The following is a 20,554-nucleotide window of genomic DNA, read 5'->3' on the forward strand; positions in this document are numbered from 1 at the left end:
AAAACTGCCGCCGGTCACTTCTCGTACGCGAGTTGTCCATGGCGACTCTACTATAAAATTATTGACTTTTGCTATAAATACCGTTTGCATATCGCGGGCTATAGTCGACGTAGGGTTGTTTGGGGTGATGTGCAACATAGGGTAATGTGCAACGTTTCCGATTCCTGGTCTGCATTTCGACATTTGACAGAACCGCATACTGCCATGTGTTTGTGTCGACAATACCTTGTTTTAGATAAATAACTCGCGAGATAGCACGCACCCTGGTTTGCTGTACGAAAAGCGAGTTAAATTTCTCGAGCTGAAAGTTTTTTCGCTCTTCACATCCATAGTGATTTCGTGAATTGGTTTCAGTCATCTTATAGGTAAATATTTTTATAGATATTGTTAGTTTTTCAAGTACTTTTGATAAATCCAAAGCGATTTTGTGATTTCCTTACATTGTGTTGGTGTCAAGCCAGTCCGCGCAAAATAGCGTGTTTGGGGTGATGTGCAACATGATGTGAAATGTGTCGACATGCAAGGTCGCAACTATTTTACTTGTGACAACTGCGATTCAGATGATAAAAAATAAAGTTTTTTGCGTTTTTTCTTTCATTATATTAATTTTTAAGCGATAAATAAATAAGAAATCAAATAAAATATAATTTTTTTTTCAGGTCGATTACAACACAGTGAAATTTTTTGTTTACCAGATTTCGATTAATTTGTATTTAAGAAGCCCAAATTTAACATTTAAGTCGATTGATGTCGATATTCATGCATTTTTTACTTTAATTTTACCTGTGTTGCACATCACCCCAAGAAAATTTGAAAATGGTATCTCGAAGGCCCCCGGCTTCGGCCGGCGGGTTTTTACTACCAACGTACAAACAAATCTTCTCAGAGGGACAAGCGGCTTCTAGCCGCACGAGATTGAGCAAAACAGGTTTGTGATGCCCTTAGATGTTCTGGGCCGCACGCGCGCTACATGAAAATGCTAAAACAGACGTTGTTGAAAACTCGAAAAATTTTTAGGAAAAATTTAAAATTTTGAAAATCTGATCATGCAGAATTTTAGTATTTTCCTTCCTCTACATTATACAGCCATGATATATTCAAGAATTTGATTTTTGGATATGTTTTCCGAGCAACAAAAAAAAGTGTTGCACATCACCCCAAATAACCCTTATACCTTTGAGATAGCGATTTTTCACCTTCGAGCGATTCTTTCCGACGTTGCTACCAAAGAAGTTTGTATACTTCATAAAATGATTGCAGTAAATTAAATAATAATATGATAAGATAAAAGAAATTATATAAATGTATTTTATTATTCATTTTATTGATAAATTTGATCGATTTTATATGGAACTTTCGCACACCGATATCGCTTTTGATACAATGAAAAATTTCAAGAGCGTTCGAATTAAGGTACTGCGAGGCCTCATGTCGAGAGTTCAACGTTCCTTGAACTTTGACCAATCGACACGCAGCCTCCTCTCCTCTTCACGCATTCTTACTTTCCCGGAGACACGAATTTTAATTCGAGCCGCGTGACCGGCCCCTTGAAATTCGATCCGAAATTACGAGACATGGTCCCCGTTCCGAGTTCCGGGCCAGTGGCAACAAGATGAGTGTGAGGAGGGAGCCCTCTTGCCTTTTTCCGCACAGTCCCATGGAATTATGGTTTTGTTGGTCAGAATTATGGTTGCGCTCTGCGCCCATGACCGGGGGTCATTTCCTGAACGTCGCGTCAGCATATTCGTTCGTCTTTTCTCTCTTTTTCCACCACGCGCTTCGTTTCTTATTTTCTTTTCCACGTCTTTTTTTTAGATTCTCAGCAGTCCTTAATATACCCTTACTCGTCCATTCCCTCGGACGAGAGGGCGTTTGAGTGAGAGTGCCTCTTCAACGATGGGAATTACAGTTGAAAAAAAAGCATGGAAAAAAATGTGGTCCTCCCGCCGCAGAAAAAACTGCTCCCTCTCGTTTTTTATTATTTTTCTTGTACATACAAATAGAAATTATACAAAAGAATAAAACATATAGTATGGACATATATAGACATATTTTATATAATATTTTATACAGGGGAAGCTCGGGCAGCGCGGATGTGTTAAAGTTTAGCAAGAAAAAAGACAGTTAAAGATTGGAAACTTTTTTTATTCTAATAATCCTCTCAAAGTAATCAATTTTCAAAATAAAATAAAATAAAAAATAAAAAAAATAAACATTTAAACCTCTTTGCAATCAAAAATTAAAGTAAAAGAAACTGTCCGCTTTGCCCGACACCTCTGGGTAAGGCGGATGGGTCACTGGAATTGATCTCCGTTTATTTCGCGCTTGGTCTGTTTTACATTTTTATTAAAAAACCATCTTCAAACAAAAAAAAAACAGCAGTCACAATATGGCCCGTATTCATAATTCGTTCTTATTTCAAGACTTTCTTAAGTATAATGTCTTAAGATGCTAATACGGCTTTGTGATTAGTTTATGGACACTTTATGACATCTTAAGATTGTACTTAAGACAGTTTTAAATATAAAATCTGACTATGAATACCAGCCTGTGACCGAAGAGAATATGGTTTATCCGCTTTGCCCAAAGGACTTACTTGGCGTGAACTTGGAAAAGTTAAAATAAGCATGAGCAACAACTGAAAAATTTTAAACTCCAGTAGAGTTTTAGAAACAGAGAATTCTAATAAAAAAAACATTCATAGTGGTTAAGGAACAATTACTACTAATAATCAAGCTACGCTACCTTAGCGAAAATCGCAAGAAAACACACAAAATTTACTTTTTCCTCATAAAAAACGCACGAGAGCTATCACGTTCTTTCGCATTGCCATATATGACATCGGCGATGACGGCGACCGGTCGCTCCTTTTTTCTGCAGAGACTCATAGAGCTATATCTAATATAGATAAACAAAAAAAGCCTATCCGCTTTAATTGCCAGGGGCATTCCTTAATATTATATGATTATATATATTTAAATATGTTTTTATATATAAAACATTTTTGCTGGAGTATTCTTCACCTCAACTAAAGCTAGAATAGAACAATTACGTTAAAATAGCGTTTTTCCTTAATTTGATTTTATATTATATTGGTCGTGTTTCACTTATCTATTAATCACAAATTCAGTCTAGATATTAATTGTTTGACATTAGCATTACAGAAATTCGAGATATGAAACATTCTCTCCCTATATCTCTTTCTCTTCCTTCCTCCTTCTCACTCTCACTTACAAAACTTTACTCCATTACAGTTTACCGACAATAAGTACATATAACATTAAGTAATACGTACACTTATAGTATTTTAATAAGTATTATTTTTTTCTATTTTTATGGAGGAAATGCATCAATCACCGCAAGTCGGGCCTAACATGATGGCTGGTGTGGGTGGCGTTCCTAATCATTCAAACAACGTCAATCGCCGTAATAGAGTTCGCGTAACGTTGCACACCATGATGTTGGAAAAACTACCGTTGCACGAGGCGGCACGTTTGGAAATGAAGTCGTTACCCAGCAAAACCCCCGTCTCCATTCTGCAGGAATTGCTCTCCCGCCGAGGCACGATACCCAAGTACGAGCTGGTGCAGATCAAGGAAGCCATTCACGAGCCTACGTTTCGATACAGAGTCACCGTCACCGACGTCGTTGATCCCATTGTTTCAGTAATGGGAACTGGCAGGTCCAAAAAAGAAGCGAAACACGCCGCCGCGAAAGCCGTGCTGGATAAATTAATTGGAGTAAATACCGAAGGTGTAGAATCTCCACTTCTAAATAGTTTGCCCGACTCACAAAATTTACAAGAACTCCAGACATATGAGGAGGAGAAAATAGTCAACAACCCAATCGGAGCCTTACAAGAAATGTGTATGTCGCACCACTGGCCACCTCCGAAATACACGATGGAGAGTGAAGAAGGTTTACCTCACGAGAGACAATTCACTATTGTTTGTTCAATCCTAAAGTATCGCGAAGTTGGTCAAGGAAAAAGTAAAAAAGTCGCAAAAAGACATGCCGCTCACAAGATGTGGCAAGCTCTACACGATATGAATAATCAAGCTCTCAAGATTAATTATACTACTTTTCTATGCAGACCAAGCACTTCAAGTTTAGCGGATTATAGTGTGGATCTTTCTGCAGAACGTCAAAGTCAAGATACATCTAGTTTGCCCGTTCAATCATTTAAAGAAACGGCAGAAGAAACAGGCGAATTTAATGAGTAATTATTCGTTTTGCTTATGTCATACAATACAATAATATATTAATATTTAAATATTTAATCTGTTTCAAAGTAATGATTTACGTTAATATTTTAAATAATTCCGTTTCTAATTACTCCGTATTTCAATGCAGACCAAGCACTTCAATTATAATGGGTTTTGATACGAATTCTACTGCAGAATGTCAAAACCAAGAATCATCTGAGTTGCCCGTTCAATCATTTGAACAAACAAGAAAAGAAACAAGCGCACTTGATAAGTAACTATTTGTTTTGCTTATAACTTATATCACACAATGTAATGGTAACCAACTGGTTAAATATTAACCTTTCTGCACAAATATAACTTATCACTGTGACATATTTAATAATTACTTCCTCTTATTTACTTTTAATCACAACACATTCCTACACAGATCAAGCACTTCAAGTGCAGCGGATTATAGTATGGCTCCTACTGATGCAGAACGTCAAAGTGGAGAACTATCTGGTTTGCCAGTTCAATCACTTAAAGAAATGGCAGAAGAAACAGGCGCACTTGATAAGTAAATATTTGTTTTGCTTATATCATATAGTATAGTAATATCTTAATATTTAAATATTTACTCTTTTGCAAAGTAATGATTTACAACATTAATGTTTTAAATAATTTTCATTTAAATAATTTCTATTTTTATTTGCACCGTATTTCAATGCAGACCAAGCACTTCAAGTTTAGCAGATTATAGTGTGGATTCTTCTGCAGAACGTCAAAGTCAAGATACATCTAGTTCGTCCGTTCAATCATTTAAAGAAACGGCAGAAGAAACAAACGCATTTAATGAGTAATTATTCGTTTTGCTTACACAATATAACGATATCTTGATATTTAATTTTTTAGTCTTTTACAAGATTTACAATTTTTTACTCTTTTGCAAGAAAGTAATTTTACAACGTTAATATTTTACATAATTTTGTTTCTAATTGCACCCTTTTTCAATGTAGACCAAGCACTTCAATTACAACGGGTTTTGATACAAATCCTACTGCAGTTTGTCGAAGTCAGGAAAAAGTTGATTTGGATCCTCAAACATGTGAACGATCGAAAAAAGAAAGGGCACGTATTGGGTAACTATTTGTTTTGTTTATATCATACAATATAATGATATCTTACTCTCGAAATACTTACTCTTCTGCAAAAGATTAATTTAATTTTATTTAAATATTTTATTTAATATTTTATTTATATATTTCTTTTAAATATTTTATTTAAATAATATTAATATGTTAAATAAATCCATTTCTAATTGTACCCTATTTCAATGCAAGCCAAACACTTCAAACTCAACGGGTTACCATACGAATCCTTCAGCAGAACGTTAAAATACTGCAGAACAATACCTTTGCTTCTGTATTGTCCGCGTTTTTTTATTTGCAACTTAATATATCAAAGGTTTTATATTTTCGTGGTTCCCATATAATTATAAAAAAAAGTGATATCCGTACAAAGTATACCTTTTTTGAAAAAAGATAATAAAATGCGCCAGGTATACGTGCTTTATACACAAACTTTATTTTAAAAAATTTTGACCAAATTTTGTCTTATAATTACATATTTTTTACTACAAAAATAATGATATCAAAAGGTACACAACCTGTACTGTTTTTTTATTATTTAGATTCACACACAAAAGACATTTGTGCCAAGTGTGCCAAGTGTGCCAAGTGTTTTTTATTATATTTACCTGGCGCAAACCTTTTGATATTATTGTTTTTGTAGCAAAAAAATACAAATGCCATTATAAGACCAAATTAGATCAAAATTTTCTCTCTTTAATAAAGGTGTTGTATGGAGCACGTATACTTGGCGCGTTTTTTATCTTTCTTGGAAAAAGGTAATAAGTTTGAAGATCTAGGTGCGAGATCTGGTAGTTAGAAAAATTCAAACTATATATCCGTATAAACGTACATCCTAATAAATAAACTATGTCTCTTTTGTACCTTTATGAGAAATTCTACGAACGCTTGCTGAGGCAACTGTACCATATTTAATATTAAACAATATGTATTACAGAACGGTTATGACATCGAGAAAAAAATGGAGCACGTTGTGGAATTATTTCGAGGAATTGAAACCTTTGCTGGTGAAGTGCACGACCTGTAAAAAAGAAATTAAGGTACCTCATAAAACAAATCGCACAACAAAAATGAGAGTACACTTATTAAAAGAACATGGAATATTTTTCGGTGACACTCGCACACTACCTGACGACTTGAGGAAATATTACTCGGAGTTACCGGGATATAAGGCCAAATGTAAAGATTGTGGCAACACATTATCCTTCTTAACAAAGATTGGAAATTTACAAAGACATTTAAGAATGAGACATTCCATAAAAATACAGAGTCGAAATAAGTAAGTACACATTCAAAAAATTATTAAAATGCTAAAGATTATAAAATAAATGTAATCGTAAAACAATCAATAACTAAAGAAAATTGAGCGAATAATAGTTTTTGTCAGGGCATCCATATAATATTTATTTGCAATTTTGATCATAAATGTGCACGTACATTTGGTACGTTTTCTATCCTTCTAATTGAAAAAGATATGTTTCAAGATCTGTACGCGATCTGTTAATTATGAAAATTTTATGAAAATTTTTATATCCGTATAAACATACATCCTAATAAGTGGACCATGTCTTTTTATGATCTTTATGAGATATTCTACAAACGCTTGTTGAGCCAATCACTGTACCACATTTAATATCAGACAGTCTGTATTACAGAAAGGTTATGACATCGAGAAAAAAATACAGCAAGTTGTGGAATTATTTTGAAGAATTGAAACCTTCGCTGATGAAGTGCACGACCTGTAAAAAAGAAATTAAGGTATTTCATCTAACAGATCGCACAACAAAAATGAGAGCCCACTTATTTAATGTACATGGAATATCTCTCGATGATGACACTCTCACACTAACTGACGACTTAAAACAATATTACTCGGAGTTACCGGGATATAAGGCAAAATGTAAAGAATGTTGCAAAACAGTGTCTTTCTTAACACATATGCCAAATTTACGAGAACATTTAAGAAGGAGACATTCCATAAGAATCCAGAGTCGAAATAAGTAAGTACACATTCAAAAAATTATTAAAATACTAAAGATTATAAAATAAATGTAATGATAAAACAATCAATAACTAAAGAAAATTGAGCGAATAATAGTTCTTGTCAGGGCATCCTTATAATACTTATTTGCAATTTTGATCATAAATGTGCCTCTCAAATTGTAATAATAATAATTTTTTAATTATTTCGCAAATATAATTTAAATAAATATGAATCACTTATTTTCACGTTCTTTCATGCATCATAAATAAAGACAATCTAAAAATTTAGATTAGATATTTATTTATATTAAATATTTATTTGTTTGAGTATTTTACATTAGTATTATAGAAATTTGAGGTAGATATATAAAATGTGCAATTTTTATACATAGTTCTTATAGATATTTAAATTAAAAAGCTCTATATTTAATAAAATTTATATAAGATAACTCTCAAATCTGTCATTTACTGATTACGTAAATGAATAATCTATATATATAAAATAGAATGTCTGTATGTATGTATGTATGTATGTATGTATGTATGTATGTATGTAATGTATGTATGTATGTATGTATGTATGTTCTTTATACACTCTTAAACTATTCGACCGAATTTTTACCAAAAGTATATAAAATAGGGGTAGAATTTTCCGGGGAGTGTTATAGAGTACATAGTTTTTCGTTACCGATCTTTTTGGGAACCGGTATCCGAAATTTTTCTAATTTTTTGGGAAATAATTGACCGAATTTTAAAGAATTGTATATAAAACAGGGGTAGAATTTCCGGGGAGTGTTATAAAGTGTATAATTTTTCGTTATCGATCTTTTTGGAAACCGGTATAAAAAATTTTTCCAATTTTTCTGGAAATAATTAACCGAGTAAAAAAAGATTGGTTACGAGATGTTTAATCCATAAACACTCCTTATGTTTGTCCATAATAAGGATATTGAAACATAAATGAAGTCGTTTTAAGAAAAAACGAAGCCCGGGTAACCAGCTAGTAATTAATAAAAGTTTCTGTTAGCCAACCATCAACCGTTTTTTTGTAGTATTTGAATATACGTTGTAGGTCTACAAATGTCAGCATCATAGTGATATTTAATATTTATCTTTGAGTTATTATTGTACATGTTATAGCACCAACCTAATTTATTCTAGCTTTTTCTACAATTTTCCCTGAAAACATTCCATCACTTTCGACCGTTTTAATTGATGACAGTATCCGTTTTATGTTTAAACACGTACTCATATTAAGACAGCTTCTATTTTAAATTATATGTATATTAAGAAAAACGTTTTTTTCAAGCGACATATATAAGCAATAAATAAGTAAAACACGACGGATATAATATACAATCAAATTATGGAGAACGTTATTATGACGTTCAATAAAATATCATAAAGGAGGAGGGTCTCTAAGGCCTGTTTTCGGCACCCCTTCAAAATTGGACCAAAATGGCTGGAATCACTTCCTTATACCCTTGGAAGTAATATTTAGTCAATTCCAGCCTAAACGGAAGTATTTAGAGTGTATACTTCAAGTATACATGGTGCATCAGCGCGCCCGTATCAAGCATTTTTTGGAAAACTAAGCGTTTTTGAGAAAAATGTTTCAGATAAAAGTTGTATGGTTTCAAGGGGGACATAAGATGGTGTCATTGGTTTGACCTTGGATAGTCATTTGAAGGTCACGTGAATGTCGATTTCAATATTTTATATAGAACCCCCTATTTTTACATATCTTTAATTGTAGCTTATTTCGAGAGCTTTCCAATGATGATATGTTGATTTTGTGGAATAATAAGCAGGGTTGTTTGGAAAGTATAAAGTATTTTACTTCGTAGAAGAGTACAACAGAACCGTGATAAGTCACGCTTGAGAGAGCACACACACAGTGTCGCCAACTAAGAAGTGAGTAAAACATAAACTTAATAGTACATAGAATTGCGTATCAACACACCCCCACAATTCTATAAATACACTCATCTAATCTAATTTTACATTTTCAACGTGCATTTGATCTCTAAATTTAATAAACTTTGGAACTGATAATGCCTTTGTAAATATGTCTGCAATTTGCTCATCTGTTGGTACGTAACTTAAACTTATTAACTTATCATTAACTAAATCTCTGACAAAATGATGTTTTACATCGATGTGTTTACTACGTTTACATTCATAAGTATGAGCCATCTTTATACACGAGATATTATCTTCATAAATTTGTATTGGACGAACACTAATCCTTAAGGTATTTGACAACAACTGTTCTAAAAAGATACATTCAGTTACACACGTAGACAATGCAACATATTCAGCTTCGCTACTCGATAAAGCCACAACAGATTGTTTCTTAGAATTCCAATATACTACGTTATCATTTATTTTTAAGAGATATCCACTAGTGCTTTTCCGGTCATTCACATCGCTTGCATAGTCTGAATCTACATATGCACTAACATTTATTTGTTGTTTATCTCCATTTTTATAATAAACTAAACCTAAATTCGCCGTGCTCTTTAAATATCTAAGTACATTTTTCAGCTGATTCCAGTGACTCTGATTATAACAATTCTGAAACCTACTAAAGTAACAGACTGCATAACACAAATCTGGTCTAGAGCCCAACATTATATACATTAAGCTACCAATCAATTCTTTATACGGTATTTCAGGAAGAGATTCGACTTCACCTTTCTTAAGATCTAGTTTTGGTTGTACTGGTATTTTAGAATGTTTACAATCAGTCATATTGAAGCGATTTAATATCTTTTGAATAAGTCTATTCTGTGAAATACTGATTTTGTTATTATTTTTCACTATTTCTAAGCCTAGAAACACTAATCTCTTTTTGTTACTTAAATCCCGTATTTCTACTTTTGACATAAGTTCCTTCTTAATAAATTCTACCTCATCCTCAGAATCAGACACCATAATTATATCATCTATCCAAATTAGTAAGTAAATATGTACCGTGTAATATAAACAAGGATCAACTTTGGATCTAGTAAAGCCTAAGTTTAACAAATGATCATTGATACAAGTGTTCCAACACTTCGGACTCTGCCTAAGACCATACAACGCCTTTAATAATTTACATACTTGTCCAGGCACTAAAGTTTCCAGACCCTCTGGTGGATACATAAATACCTCTTCATTTAGTTCACTCTTAAGGAAGGCAAATGTCACATCCAACTGATGAATGTTCAAGTTTCTTTCAACTGCTATAGCCAATATTACTCTCAGCGTCATCATTCGAGCGACTGGTGCATAAACTTCTTCTTCTAAAGCTTGTTGTTGATATCCTCTTGCTACAAGTCTTGCCTTTTTCTTGATCTCACCTTTGTCATCTATTTTCTCAGTAAATATCCATTTCGAATTAATAACATTAGCATTAGGAGGTTGAGGCACTAGCTTCCAAGTTTTATTTTCTTCAAGTAATTTTAATTCTTTGTTTACAGCTTCTTTCCATCCATCATTACTTTCTATTGCTTCTTTATAATTCCTTGGGAGTTCAGATGGTAAATGTCCTGTTGTCAAGGCCGCTATAAGATCCACCTCAAAATCTTCTAAATATTTAGGAGGTCTTGTTATTCTCTTGCTTCTTCGTAGTGATTCTGGCTGTGCCTCTTGAGCGTCTTCGTAAAAACTATCCTGAGACTCTTCAGTGTCGTCAGTTTCTACTACTTCTTTGCTTTGTTCTTCGCTTTCACTATCCTTTGATGCAATCTCTATTACATTTCTCTTAGTCTTCTCTTGATGAGTTATATTCTTGCTTTCATCAAATATCACTGAACGTGATGTAATTACTGTCTTCTTATCGGGATCCCAAAGACGATATCCATTATTACAATATCCTATGAGATACATTTTCTTCGAGTGTGAATCAAGCTTCCCGTTTCTCTCTTCTTTTGGTATATGAGCGTATGACAAGCATCCAAACACATGAATCTTCTTTAAATTGGGTTTACAGTTATACCATCTTTCAGCTGGAGTACAACCTTTAGGAAGAGTTGAAGTCTCAGTTCGATTGTTTAAATATGTTGCTGTCAGAACTGCGTCTCCCCAAAAATCCTTAGTAAAGTTAGAGTCATAAATCAGACATCGGGCTTTATCCAAAATAGTTCGATTGTATCTTTCTGCTACTCCATTCTGTTCTGGATTTCGAGCTACAGTATATTGTATGACGATTCCTTTCGACCTACAAAAAGTTTTGAATTCAGTAGAGGTATACTCACCCCCGTTATCACATCTCAGATTTTGGATTTTTTTATTAAATTGAGATTCCACCATGTTAACATATTCTCGAAATTTTTCTATAATCTCACTTTTATTTTTCATTAAATAAATTACTCCAAAATGACTAAAGTGATCTATAAAGCTTACAAAGTATTCCATTCCGTCCCTTGTGAGAGGTTTTATTTTTCCACATACGTCAGATGACACTATTTGAAGCAATCTACTTGCTTTTCTGTCCTCAGGAATTGATTTCAGAAATGGTGCTCGAGTTTGCTTACCTTCCAGACATATTTCACATATTCCGTCAACTGGATATCTTGAAGAATGTCCCATTCTTCTATGTCGTAGTATCATTTGGTTCTTCTCATCCCTAGCTCCTATACTTGCGATTTCCTTTCCATATTCCAGCTTTACTTGGTACAAACTTCCTTTTATAATCCCTTTCATAATGCTTCTGTTGTTCTTCTCAATATTGACTTCTCCTTTTTCAAATATCACCTTAAATCCTTTTTCTTCTATTTTCTTTACTGACAGTAAGTTATAAGCAAGTTTTTCACATTCCAAAACGTCCGTCAATGTTACATTCTTTCCTTCTACCGTTTGCAATAATAAATCTCCTTGTCGCTTAGCAATTACTACCTCGTTCTCTTTAGCTACTTTCACCTCGTGGTTAACACTTCTTACATTTCTTAAGTATCTTCCTACATCACTGTTTACCAGGTGGATAGTTGCACCACTGTCTATTATGAAAATTATTTCGGAATTATTTGAGAATAATCCAGTGTGACCGCCGTCATTTATGTCACCGTCATTGTTCTTCTTTACTTCTAGTATAAAAGTTATGTTTTCCTCTTCCTCTTTTTCTTCCTGTTCTGCAACATTGGTCAGACCTTTCGACTTACGTGGACAATCCATCTTCTTGTGTCCTTTGGCACCGCAGTTAAAACAGTTTCCGTAAAAAACATAACCTTTATCTAGTTGCTCTCTATTACCTCTGAAATTGTCATTCCGATTGAACTGCCTTTTTGATCTTTGTCCAAGAAAAGCATGCTGTGATACCGTACTTTCCTTTAGACTCTCAGTTTTCTTTTGTCTGTCTTCTTCCATTAATAATTTGTTTTTCACCAAATCTAGAGTTACATTAGTTTCTTCCTGGCAAAATAACACATCAAGCGCTGTTACCACCGTTTGGTAGGTCTCCGGCATTGCAGCTAGAAGTTGCGAAATCTCCTCCGTTTTTTCTATTTTTCCTCCTGCATTCTTGAGCTCCTGTACTGTCTTCTCAAACTCTACTAGAAATTCATTTAGCTGAGACTGACCTGTATATTTAAGTGTTCTCAGTTTTCTCTGCAGCTGTATCTGTGTTGCTATACCTGTCTTCTGATATGTGGCTCTCAGCGTTCTAATCATTTCTTTAGCAGATGGTTTTTCTTTGACCATCTCCAGCACATTGTCCGCTAAACACTGTACAACTATATTACGTGCTTTTATATCATTCTTCTTAAAAGTTGCCAATTCCGCTTCCTGAGACGGGGGATCCTGTGTCAAGACATGTAAACAATCACTTTGTTCCAAAATGAGCTTGACTCGATACTCCCAGTTTGAGTATCCCGTTCCATCAAAAGCTTTCACATTCTGAAATTGCTGCGATGTCAATGCCATTGCACTTCCCGCCTGTTCTTCACTCTTCTAACCTAACCTTCCAGAAACTTCCAGATCGTTTATAGATTCCTCTTTTTAGGCTAACAAATACTAATACTGCTTATGCTCCTGGGCCCATAACCTGATGATATGTTGATTTTGTGGAATAATAAGCAGGGTTGTTTGGAAAGTATAAAGTATTTTACTTCGTAGAAGAGTACAACAGAACCGTGATAAGTCACGCTTGAGAGAGCACACACACAGTGTCGCCAACTAAGAAGTGAGTAAAACATAAACTTAATAGTACATAGAATTGCGTATCAACATCCAAAACACTCATAACTAAGTCATTTTTTATTAAGTACTTTGCGAGTTATGAGGCTTCTTACAGATAGATTTGTAGAAACGTTACTTAAGGAGATCCGAGATTGAAATCATATTATTCATTCTTGTTGATTCTCCACACGTGAACAGTAAAATCGTAAACGTAATCTTCCTTTAAGAAGCCACGTAGAGTGGGGTGTTGGATTTACGTGAGTCCCCTTGCCTGTCATTTTTTGGGGTGCTAGATTTAAAAAGTGAGTCCCCTTGCCTCTCACCTTTTGGGGTGCTTGATTAAGGTAAGTCCCCTTGCCTCTCACCTTTTGGGGTGCTTGGTTAAGGTGAGTCCCCTTGCCTCTTACCTTTTGGGGTGCTTGGTTAAGGTAAGTCCCCTTGCCTCTCACCTTTTGGGATGCTTGATTAAGGTGAGTCCCCTTGCCTCTCACCTTTTGGGGTGCTTGGTTAAGGTGAGTCTGATGAAATGACTATCCAAGGTCAAACCAATGACACCATCTTATGTCCCCCTTGAAACCATACAACTTTTATCTGAAACATTTTTCTCAATAACGCTTAGTTTTCCAAAAAATGCTTGATACGGGCGCGCTGATGCACCATGTATACTTGAAGTATACACTCTAAATACTTCCGTTTAGGCTGGAATTGACTAAATATTACTTCCAAGGGTATAAGGAAGTGATTCCAGCCATTTTGGCCCAATTTTGAAGGGGTGCCGAAAACAGGCCTTAGGGACCCTCCTCCTTTAATTAAGAAGATACGGCATTTTACTATCAATACAAGATTTGGTAGTCTAATAAAATTATTCGTGTGAATTTATGTTCCGGTAAAAAATTTTTCTCATAAAAACATATTTAAATATACCTAATTATATGATACCATCCGGCTACCGGAGCTTAAAGCCTATCCGCTTTAATTGCCAGGGGCATTCCTTAATATTATATGATTATAAATATTTAATATGTTTTTATATAAAACATTTTTTACCGGGGTATTCTTCATCTCAACTAAAACTAGAATAGAACAAGTACGTTAAAATAGCATTTCTCCCTAACTTAATTTTATATCATATCGGTCGTGTTTTACTTATCTATTAATCACAAATTCAGACATTAATTGTTTGACATTAGCATTACAGAAATTTGAGGTATAAAACATTCTCTCCCTATCTCTTTCTCTTTCTTCCTCTTTCTCATTTTCACTTACAAAACTTCACCGCCAATAAGTACATAATAGCATTAAATAATACGTGCAATACGTGTAGTATTTTAATAATTATTCTTTCTTTTCTGTTTTTAATAACACCACTTTTTTATGCAGACCAAGCACTTCAAGTTTAGCGGATAATGGTATGGATCGTTCTGCAGAATGTCAAAGTGAAGATACATCTGGTTTGTCCGGTCAATCATTTAAAGAAATGACAGGAAAAACAGGCGCACATAATGAGTAATTATTCGTTTTTCTTATATCACACAATATAATAATATCTCGATATTTAAATGTTTACTTTTGCGAGAGAATAATTTACAACTTTAATATTTTAAATAATTTCCATTTACATATTTTCCATTTCTAATTGCACCGTATTTCAATGCAGATCAAGCATTTCAAGTTTAGCGGATAATGGTATGGATCCTTTTGCAGAACGTCAAAATCAAGATACATCTGACTTGCTCGTTCAATCATTTAAAAAAACGACAGAAAAAACAGGCGCTCTTAAAGAGTAATTATTCGTATTGCTTATATCATACAATATAATGATATGTTGATATTTAAATATTTACTCTTTTTCAAAAGAATAATTTACAACATTAGTGTTTTAAATAATTCTATTTCTAATGACTACGTATTTCAATGTAGACCAAGCACTTCAAGTTCAATGGATTATAATACAAATCCCGCTGCAGAATGTCAAAGTCAGGAAACAATTGATTTGGATCCTCAAATGTGTAAACAATCGAGAAAGGAAACAAGAGCACGTGATAGGTAATTATTTGTTTTGCTGGTACCACATAATATAATGACATTTTATTATTAAAATATTTATTTTTCTGCAAAGGATAATTTATAACGTTAATATTTTATATAATTCTATTTTCAATTGTAACACATTTCGATGCAGACCAAGCATTTCAAGTTAATTCAACGGGTTATGATACGAATATTTCTGCAGGACGTTAACATACTGCAGAACAATCGTTGACTTCTGTATTGTCCATATTTTGACGTAGAACTACATCTTTCTCCGCGGAAGGGGGGGTACCCACGGATGAAACAATGGAACGCGACGATCTATTAACGATCGTTGCATTTTCTTTGGTATTACAATTCTCCAATTTTTACTACTCCTTTCTCGATGGAACAGTATATCGTTATACACAACAAAATCAGCATTCCCCCCCTTCTCATCGACAGCATCAATGTAACATCTTATTTTTAGATCATCACGCTGCCATTCGCTCAACGCCTTGATGCCTCGAGCGAAATTGGCATCATAATGGATCATGGCTATTACATTTAGCGATGTTTCCTCTTTATTATATGCGAGAGAGAAACATTGATGCAACGATGAGATAACAATTTGCTCCTGATTTTTCTCCGCAAACTTTCCCTCCGGATTTCGACTGAAAAAATCAGCCACCACGTTATCTACACCCCGACAATGCGTCACCGAAAAAGAGTACTGTTGCAACAACAATGTCCACCGCATAATTCTGCCACTTTGAAAAGCCGCGGACTGCAAAAACGTTAGAACGTTGTGATCTGTTACTATCTCGAAGTGTACACCTATCAAATAAACCCGAATTTTCTCTACTGAATACACGATCGCCAGAAGCTCCTTCTCCGTAGTGGTATATTTAATTTCCGGACGAGATAAGCACCGACTCACCAATCTGATTATGTTATGATTTTCTCCCCCATCAACTTGATACAAAATTCCTGCAATCCCTCGATCACTCGCGTCTGTTTGTAATTTGAAGAGCACTTTTGGAATAATATGCTTCAAGGTTAAACTCTGGTTAAGATTTCCCTTCAACTCTCTAAATGCTAGGGAATGTGCTTGTGTCCAATTTCAACCTACATCCTTTCTCAGCAATTCGCGGAATGAATCTACTGACATGCTGTGTCTCACATTAAATTGTCGATAATAATTACACACCCCTAAAAATTGTTGGAGTTGTTTCTTATTTTTTGGCTCTTCAAAATTTATAATATCCTCGAGCTTCTTTCGCTCCGGCGAAATACCTTCTGTCGACACTTCAAGTCCAAGGAAAGGAACACATTTTTGAAAAAATACACATTTTGATAATTTTAATGTAAAATTATACTCGAGGAGACGTTTAAATATTCTGCTTAGAATCCTAATATGATCTTTGAAAGTTTTAGTGCCAATTATTACATCATCAATATAACGAGATATAAACTCGTCGAACTCATCCCCCAACGCGTTACTTAATGCTCTTATGAAACCGCTACCAGCGGTCTTTAATCCGAACGGAACCCTACAAAATAAATATGTTTTGAAATCGAACAAAAACGCAGTAAACGGTCGCGACGATTCTTCTAATGGCACTTGCCAATATCCCTGAGTCAAATCTATCTTTGAGAACCACTGAGCATCGTGATACTTTTGCGTCAATTCATTTATTAGCGGTGGTGATTCTTGATCGTCTTCGATCACTTCATTTATGCCTCTCGCGTCTAAACAAACCCTAACACTACCATCTTCTTTTTTTACAATTCTTAACGGATTACAATACGGACTAATTCCCCTCTCAATAATCCCATCTTCGATCATTTTTTCGATTGCTTTTCTCGTCGGCTCGCGTAACGCATACGGAATGGGATAATTATGGCGGATTCTCGGTTGACGAATGCCGGTCTTTAGTTTTATGCGGTGCTCGTATCCCCTCGCGCAACCCGGCTTGTCCGAAAAAAGTGAACGAGTCTTCTAACATTTCGCGGAAAGTATGTTTTTGGACGCTGCTAAGTAAGGTCATTCCACACGCGATCTCTATCGGGTCTTCCAGCACATCTTGTTTGCACTCAGCATTCTTATCTTCATATATCAGAGCGTTATTACCTCTATTATTATTCTCACGTATAATATACTACTACCCTCACCTATCTCATCCCATATATCATTATTATTACCATCACATATCTCATTATATATATTATCATTCTCTTGTAATTCTTGTATAATTGTTTCTTTATCATTTTCTTCAACCCGATCGCTCCTAATCACTTCCGTTATCATCTGATCCTTTATCTTATTACAATTTAGTTCTCCCCCCCTATTTTCCTCTCGCGTTACCTCACTTGAACTGTTATCCCCCTTCGCGTCCAATTCACACATTTCTATAACATGTACATATACCGTATCGTTCCTTTGAGTACATACGAGCGTTTCCATCGCATCCCGCCCGAACATTATCGACGAATTCGCTAACCGTTTCCCTTGTATTTTTATACAATTCCGCTTATAATGCATGATTACGTTATTTCTTGATAGCCAATTGTGGCCCAAAATCAAATTTGATGTTAAATACGGTACGACTAGGAAAGAGTCCTCGATCGTGATATCCTCAATTTCTACTTTAATAAAAATTTGACGTTTAATTGGTGTAGACTTTTTACCGATCGCGGTCGAGACCATCAGATTTATCACGGGTAATTCTTTTATTCTGTTTTGTGACATTAATTCTTTATAGAATGACTCCGACACCGCTGACACCTGACTACCCGAATCCAGCAATGCCATCATTTGCTGATTATGTATTCTAACTCGGACGTGTGAACATTTAGCCAATAAATTAACGCGATCGCCATTATCTTGGTCCTTTTTTCCTTCAATTCCGCTAGCCAATTCACTCACAAAATCAAAATCCTCCCGATTCGACGACGGACCTGATTTCATCGCACCGATTTCTAGTTTAAATTATTACTCGATTCGTTGTTATTGATCCTAGTGTCGAAGTTATCTCTATTCACTCGTGGTGTATTCGCTGGCGGAGGATAACGCGTATCAGGTAGCCTGAAGTCTCGAAAACCGTTTCGACCACCCCTTCTATAACCCGAATAATAATCCTCATTCTGATAACTGTTGTGGAATCTATTGTGTTGATACCTACGTCTATTATGTTCCCAATGTCCTTGAGTGCTTATTTGTCTTATGTGCGGGCTCGCGTATCTTTGTTGACTACGTTCCTTCTCCCTTCGAATTCCATCCAAATTCGCCAGCGTTTGGACGATCAAATTCGCGTCATTATAATTAATAATTACCATTTTTTCTTTGATCCAGAGGGGATACTGTTGAACAATTTTGTAGTTGATTTCATATTCAGACAATTTGGGAATGAAATATTTCGCTTCTTTAAGCTGACGGTAATAGTATGTTTGCAATAAATCCCCCCCCCCCCCCGACTCATACCGTCTCTCCATCCACGCGTTTTTGAATTGCACGCGAGTCGGCACTGAATAGAATTTCTCAATAAATTGTTCTTTGAATTCCCCATAATTTTGAATATCCACACTCAGCAAGTCCATCCACAAGCTCGCCCTTCCCTCTAACGCGTGTTCCACGATTACCAATTTCCGATCCTCTTTCACGTTCTTCATTTTAAAGAATTTTTCTAGCCCCTCCACAAATTCCATCGGATTTGATGTGATTTCGTCTTTAAATTTCGGCATTTTAATGTCTAAATTACAATTTTGTAAATTACCTATTACCGTCGCAATCTCTTCAGCATTTGTAGAGTTTCTACTTCCTTCATTGTTGAGAGTCTGATAAAGGACATTTTGCTGTTGCTGTTGACGTTCAGCGTTTATCATTTGCATGGCCTCCAATTCTCGTCGCGTTCGCTCCAATTCCTCGCGTAGTCTGTTCACATTCTCCTCCTTTTCTCTCGCGTCATGTCCGTTACTTTCATTCGTGTTCACGTGTCGATCGTCTGGAATGATCGGCATTTTGTCTTTTTTTCCTGTGAAAGTGTACTTATTGAATTTTTGTTTCGCTTGTCTGCCGGATTTTGTTAGATAAATACACGTCCCATCATCTGCCATTCACAAGCATTTACTTAGATTATCGAGCGGCACAGTTGTTGCTGTGCAGTAGACGTAGTTCTACGTGTTTGCGGCACAATTGTTATTTTTATTTGCAAATTAATATATCAAAGGTTTTATATTTTCATGGTTCTCATGTAATTGTAAAAGGAGTAATATCCGTACAAAACGTACCTTCTTAAAAAAGTTAATAAAATGCGGCAGGTATACGTGCTCCGTACAAAATCTTTATTGAAAAAAAATTTCTAATTTTTAAACATATGCGAGACTGTCAGTTTGTTCCTGACTTCCATCGTGCAAACATGTTTTGTTTTGTGGCTCTGTAATTTTGATATTTCGTGTATGCCACTTTGATAATGTGAATTTCGCTTGTATGGTACACAATATAAATTGGAGCCATATCGTGGGACATTCTCTGTGTAAATATGTACTCTCGATCTTTTTTACTCGTTTTGCTGCGCATCATACTTATTTTCTGTTAATTTCTAGTCTTTCATGTATGATGTTTCTGCCAATATCTCATAAGAATTAGACAGAGAGTGTGTTGGCGATGGTTCTTTTTTTCTCATCAGGTATTTTGATATTTATTTCGCTCTTTAAATTTTGCACTGACTATAGGGAATTCAATTTTTGTTACATTTTTTAAATTCTAATTATTGACGTTATTATTTGCCTCTATGCTATTTTGTTAGATCACTTGATAAGGATCCTGGGTTGAAACGTTGTGAAGCTATGTATTGATTGCCAATTGTTATCGAGATAAATATATTCTCTTTGGACAAAAATTTTGATCTAATTTTGACATATAATTTCATTTATGTTTCTTGCTACAAAAACAATGATACCCCAAAGTTTGCATCAAGTGAACAAGATAAATTAGTAACATCGAGAATTTTTTAAATACATTTTCTTTATTATACTTTTTGTATACGTGTTCTGAAAAAAAGAACC

General features: G+C 34.8%; 1 protein-coding gene across 18 annotated transcripts in view; it reads left to right on the forward strand.

Annotated features, from left to right (window-relative positions):
• Positions 1 to 108: 108 nt before the first annotated feature.
• LOC139809134 (uncharacterized) overlaps positions 109 to 20,554 on the forward strand; it is a 23,115-nt gene continuing 2,669 nt past the window's right edge. For 7 of the 18 annotated variants that reach the window (XM_071771813.1, XM_071771819.1, XM_071771824.1 and 4 more), the window contains exons 1-11: positions 113 to 365; positions 3,316 to 4,219; positions 4,354 to 4,479; positions 4,636 to 4,764; positions 4,918 to 5,043; positions 5,204 to 5,326; positions 6,273 to 6,614; positions 6,979 to 7,335; positions 14,858 to 14,983; positions 15,135 to 15,260; positions 15,398 to 15,523. In XM_071771813.1, the coding sequence (XP_071627914.1) occupies positions 3,336 to 4,219; positions 4,354 to 4,479; positions 4,636 to 4,764; positions 4,918 to 5,043; positions 5,204 to 5,326; positions 6,273 to 6,614; positions 6,979 to 7,335; positions 14,858 to 14,983; positions 15,135 to 15,260; positions 15,398 to 15,523 (2,465 nt within the window). In that variant the 5' untranslated portion in view covers positions 113 to 365; positions 3,316 to 3,335. Of the gene's footprint in view, positions 366 to 659; positions 929 to 3,315; positions 4,220 to 4,353; positions 4,480 to 4,635; positions 4,765 to 4,917; positions 5,044 to 5,203; positions 5,327 to 6,272; positions 6,615 to 6,978; positions 7,336 to 8,627; positions 9,233 to 13,301; positions 13,482 to 14,857; positions 14,984 to 15,134; positions 15,261 to 15,397; positions 15,524 to 15,659; positions 16,357 to 20,092; positions 20,176 to 20,554 lie in introns of those variants that run through there. The other 11 variants (XR_011731035.1, XM_071771817.1, XM_071771826.1 and 8 more) reach the window with 11 other exon arrangements.

Source organism: Temnothorax longispinosus, chromosome 2, assembly GCF_030848805.1.
Source record: "Temnothorax longispinosus isolate EJ_2023e chromosome 2, Tlon_JGU_v1, whole genome shotgun sequence".
Taxonomy (NCBI): domain Eukaryota; kingdom Metazoa; phylum Arthropoda; class Insecta; order Hymenoptera; family Formicidae; genus Temnothorax; species Temnothorax longispinosus.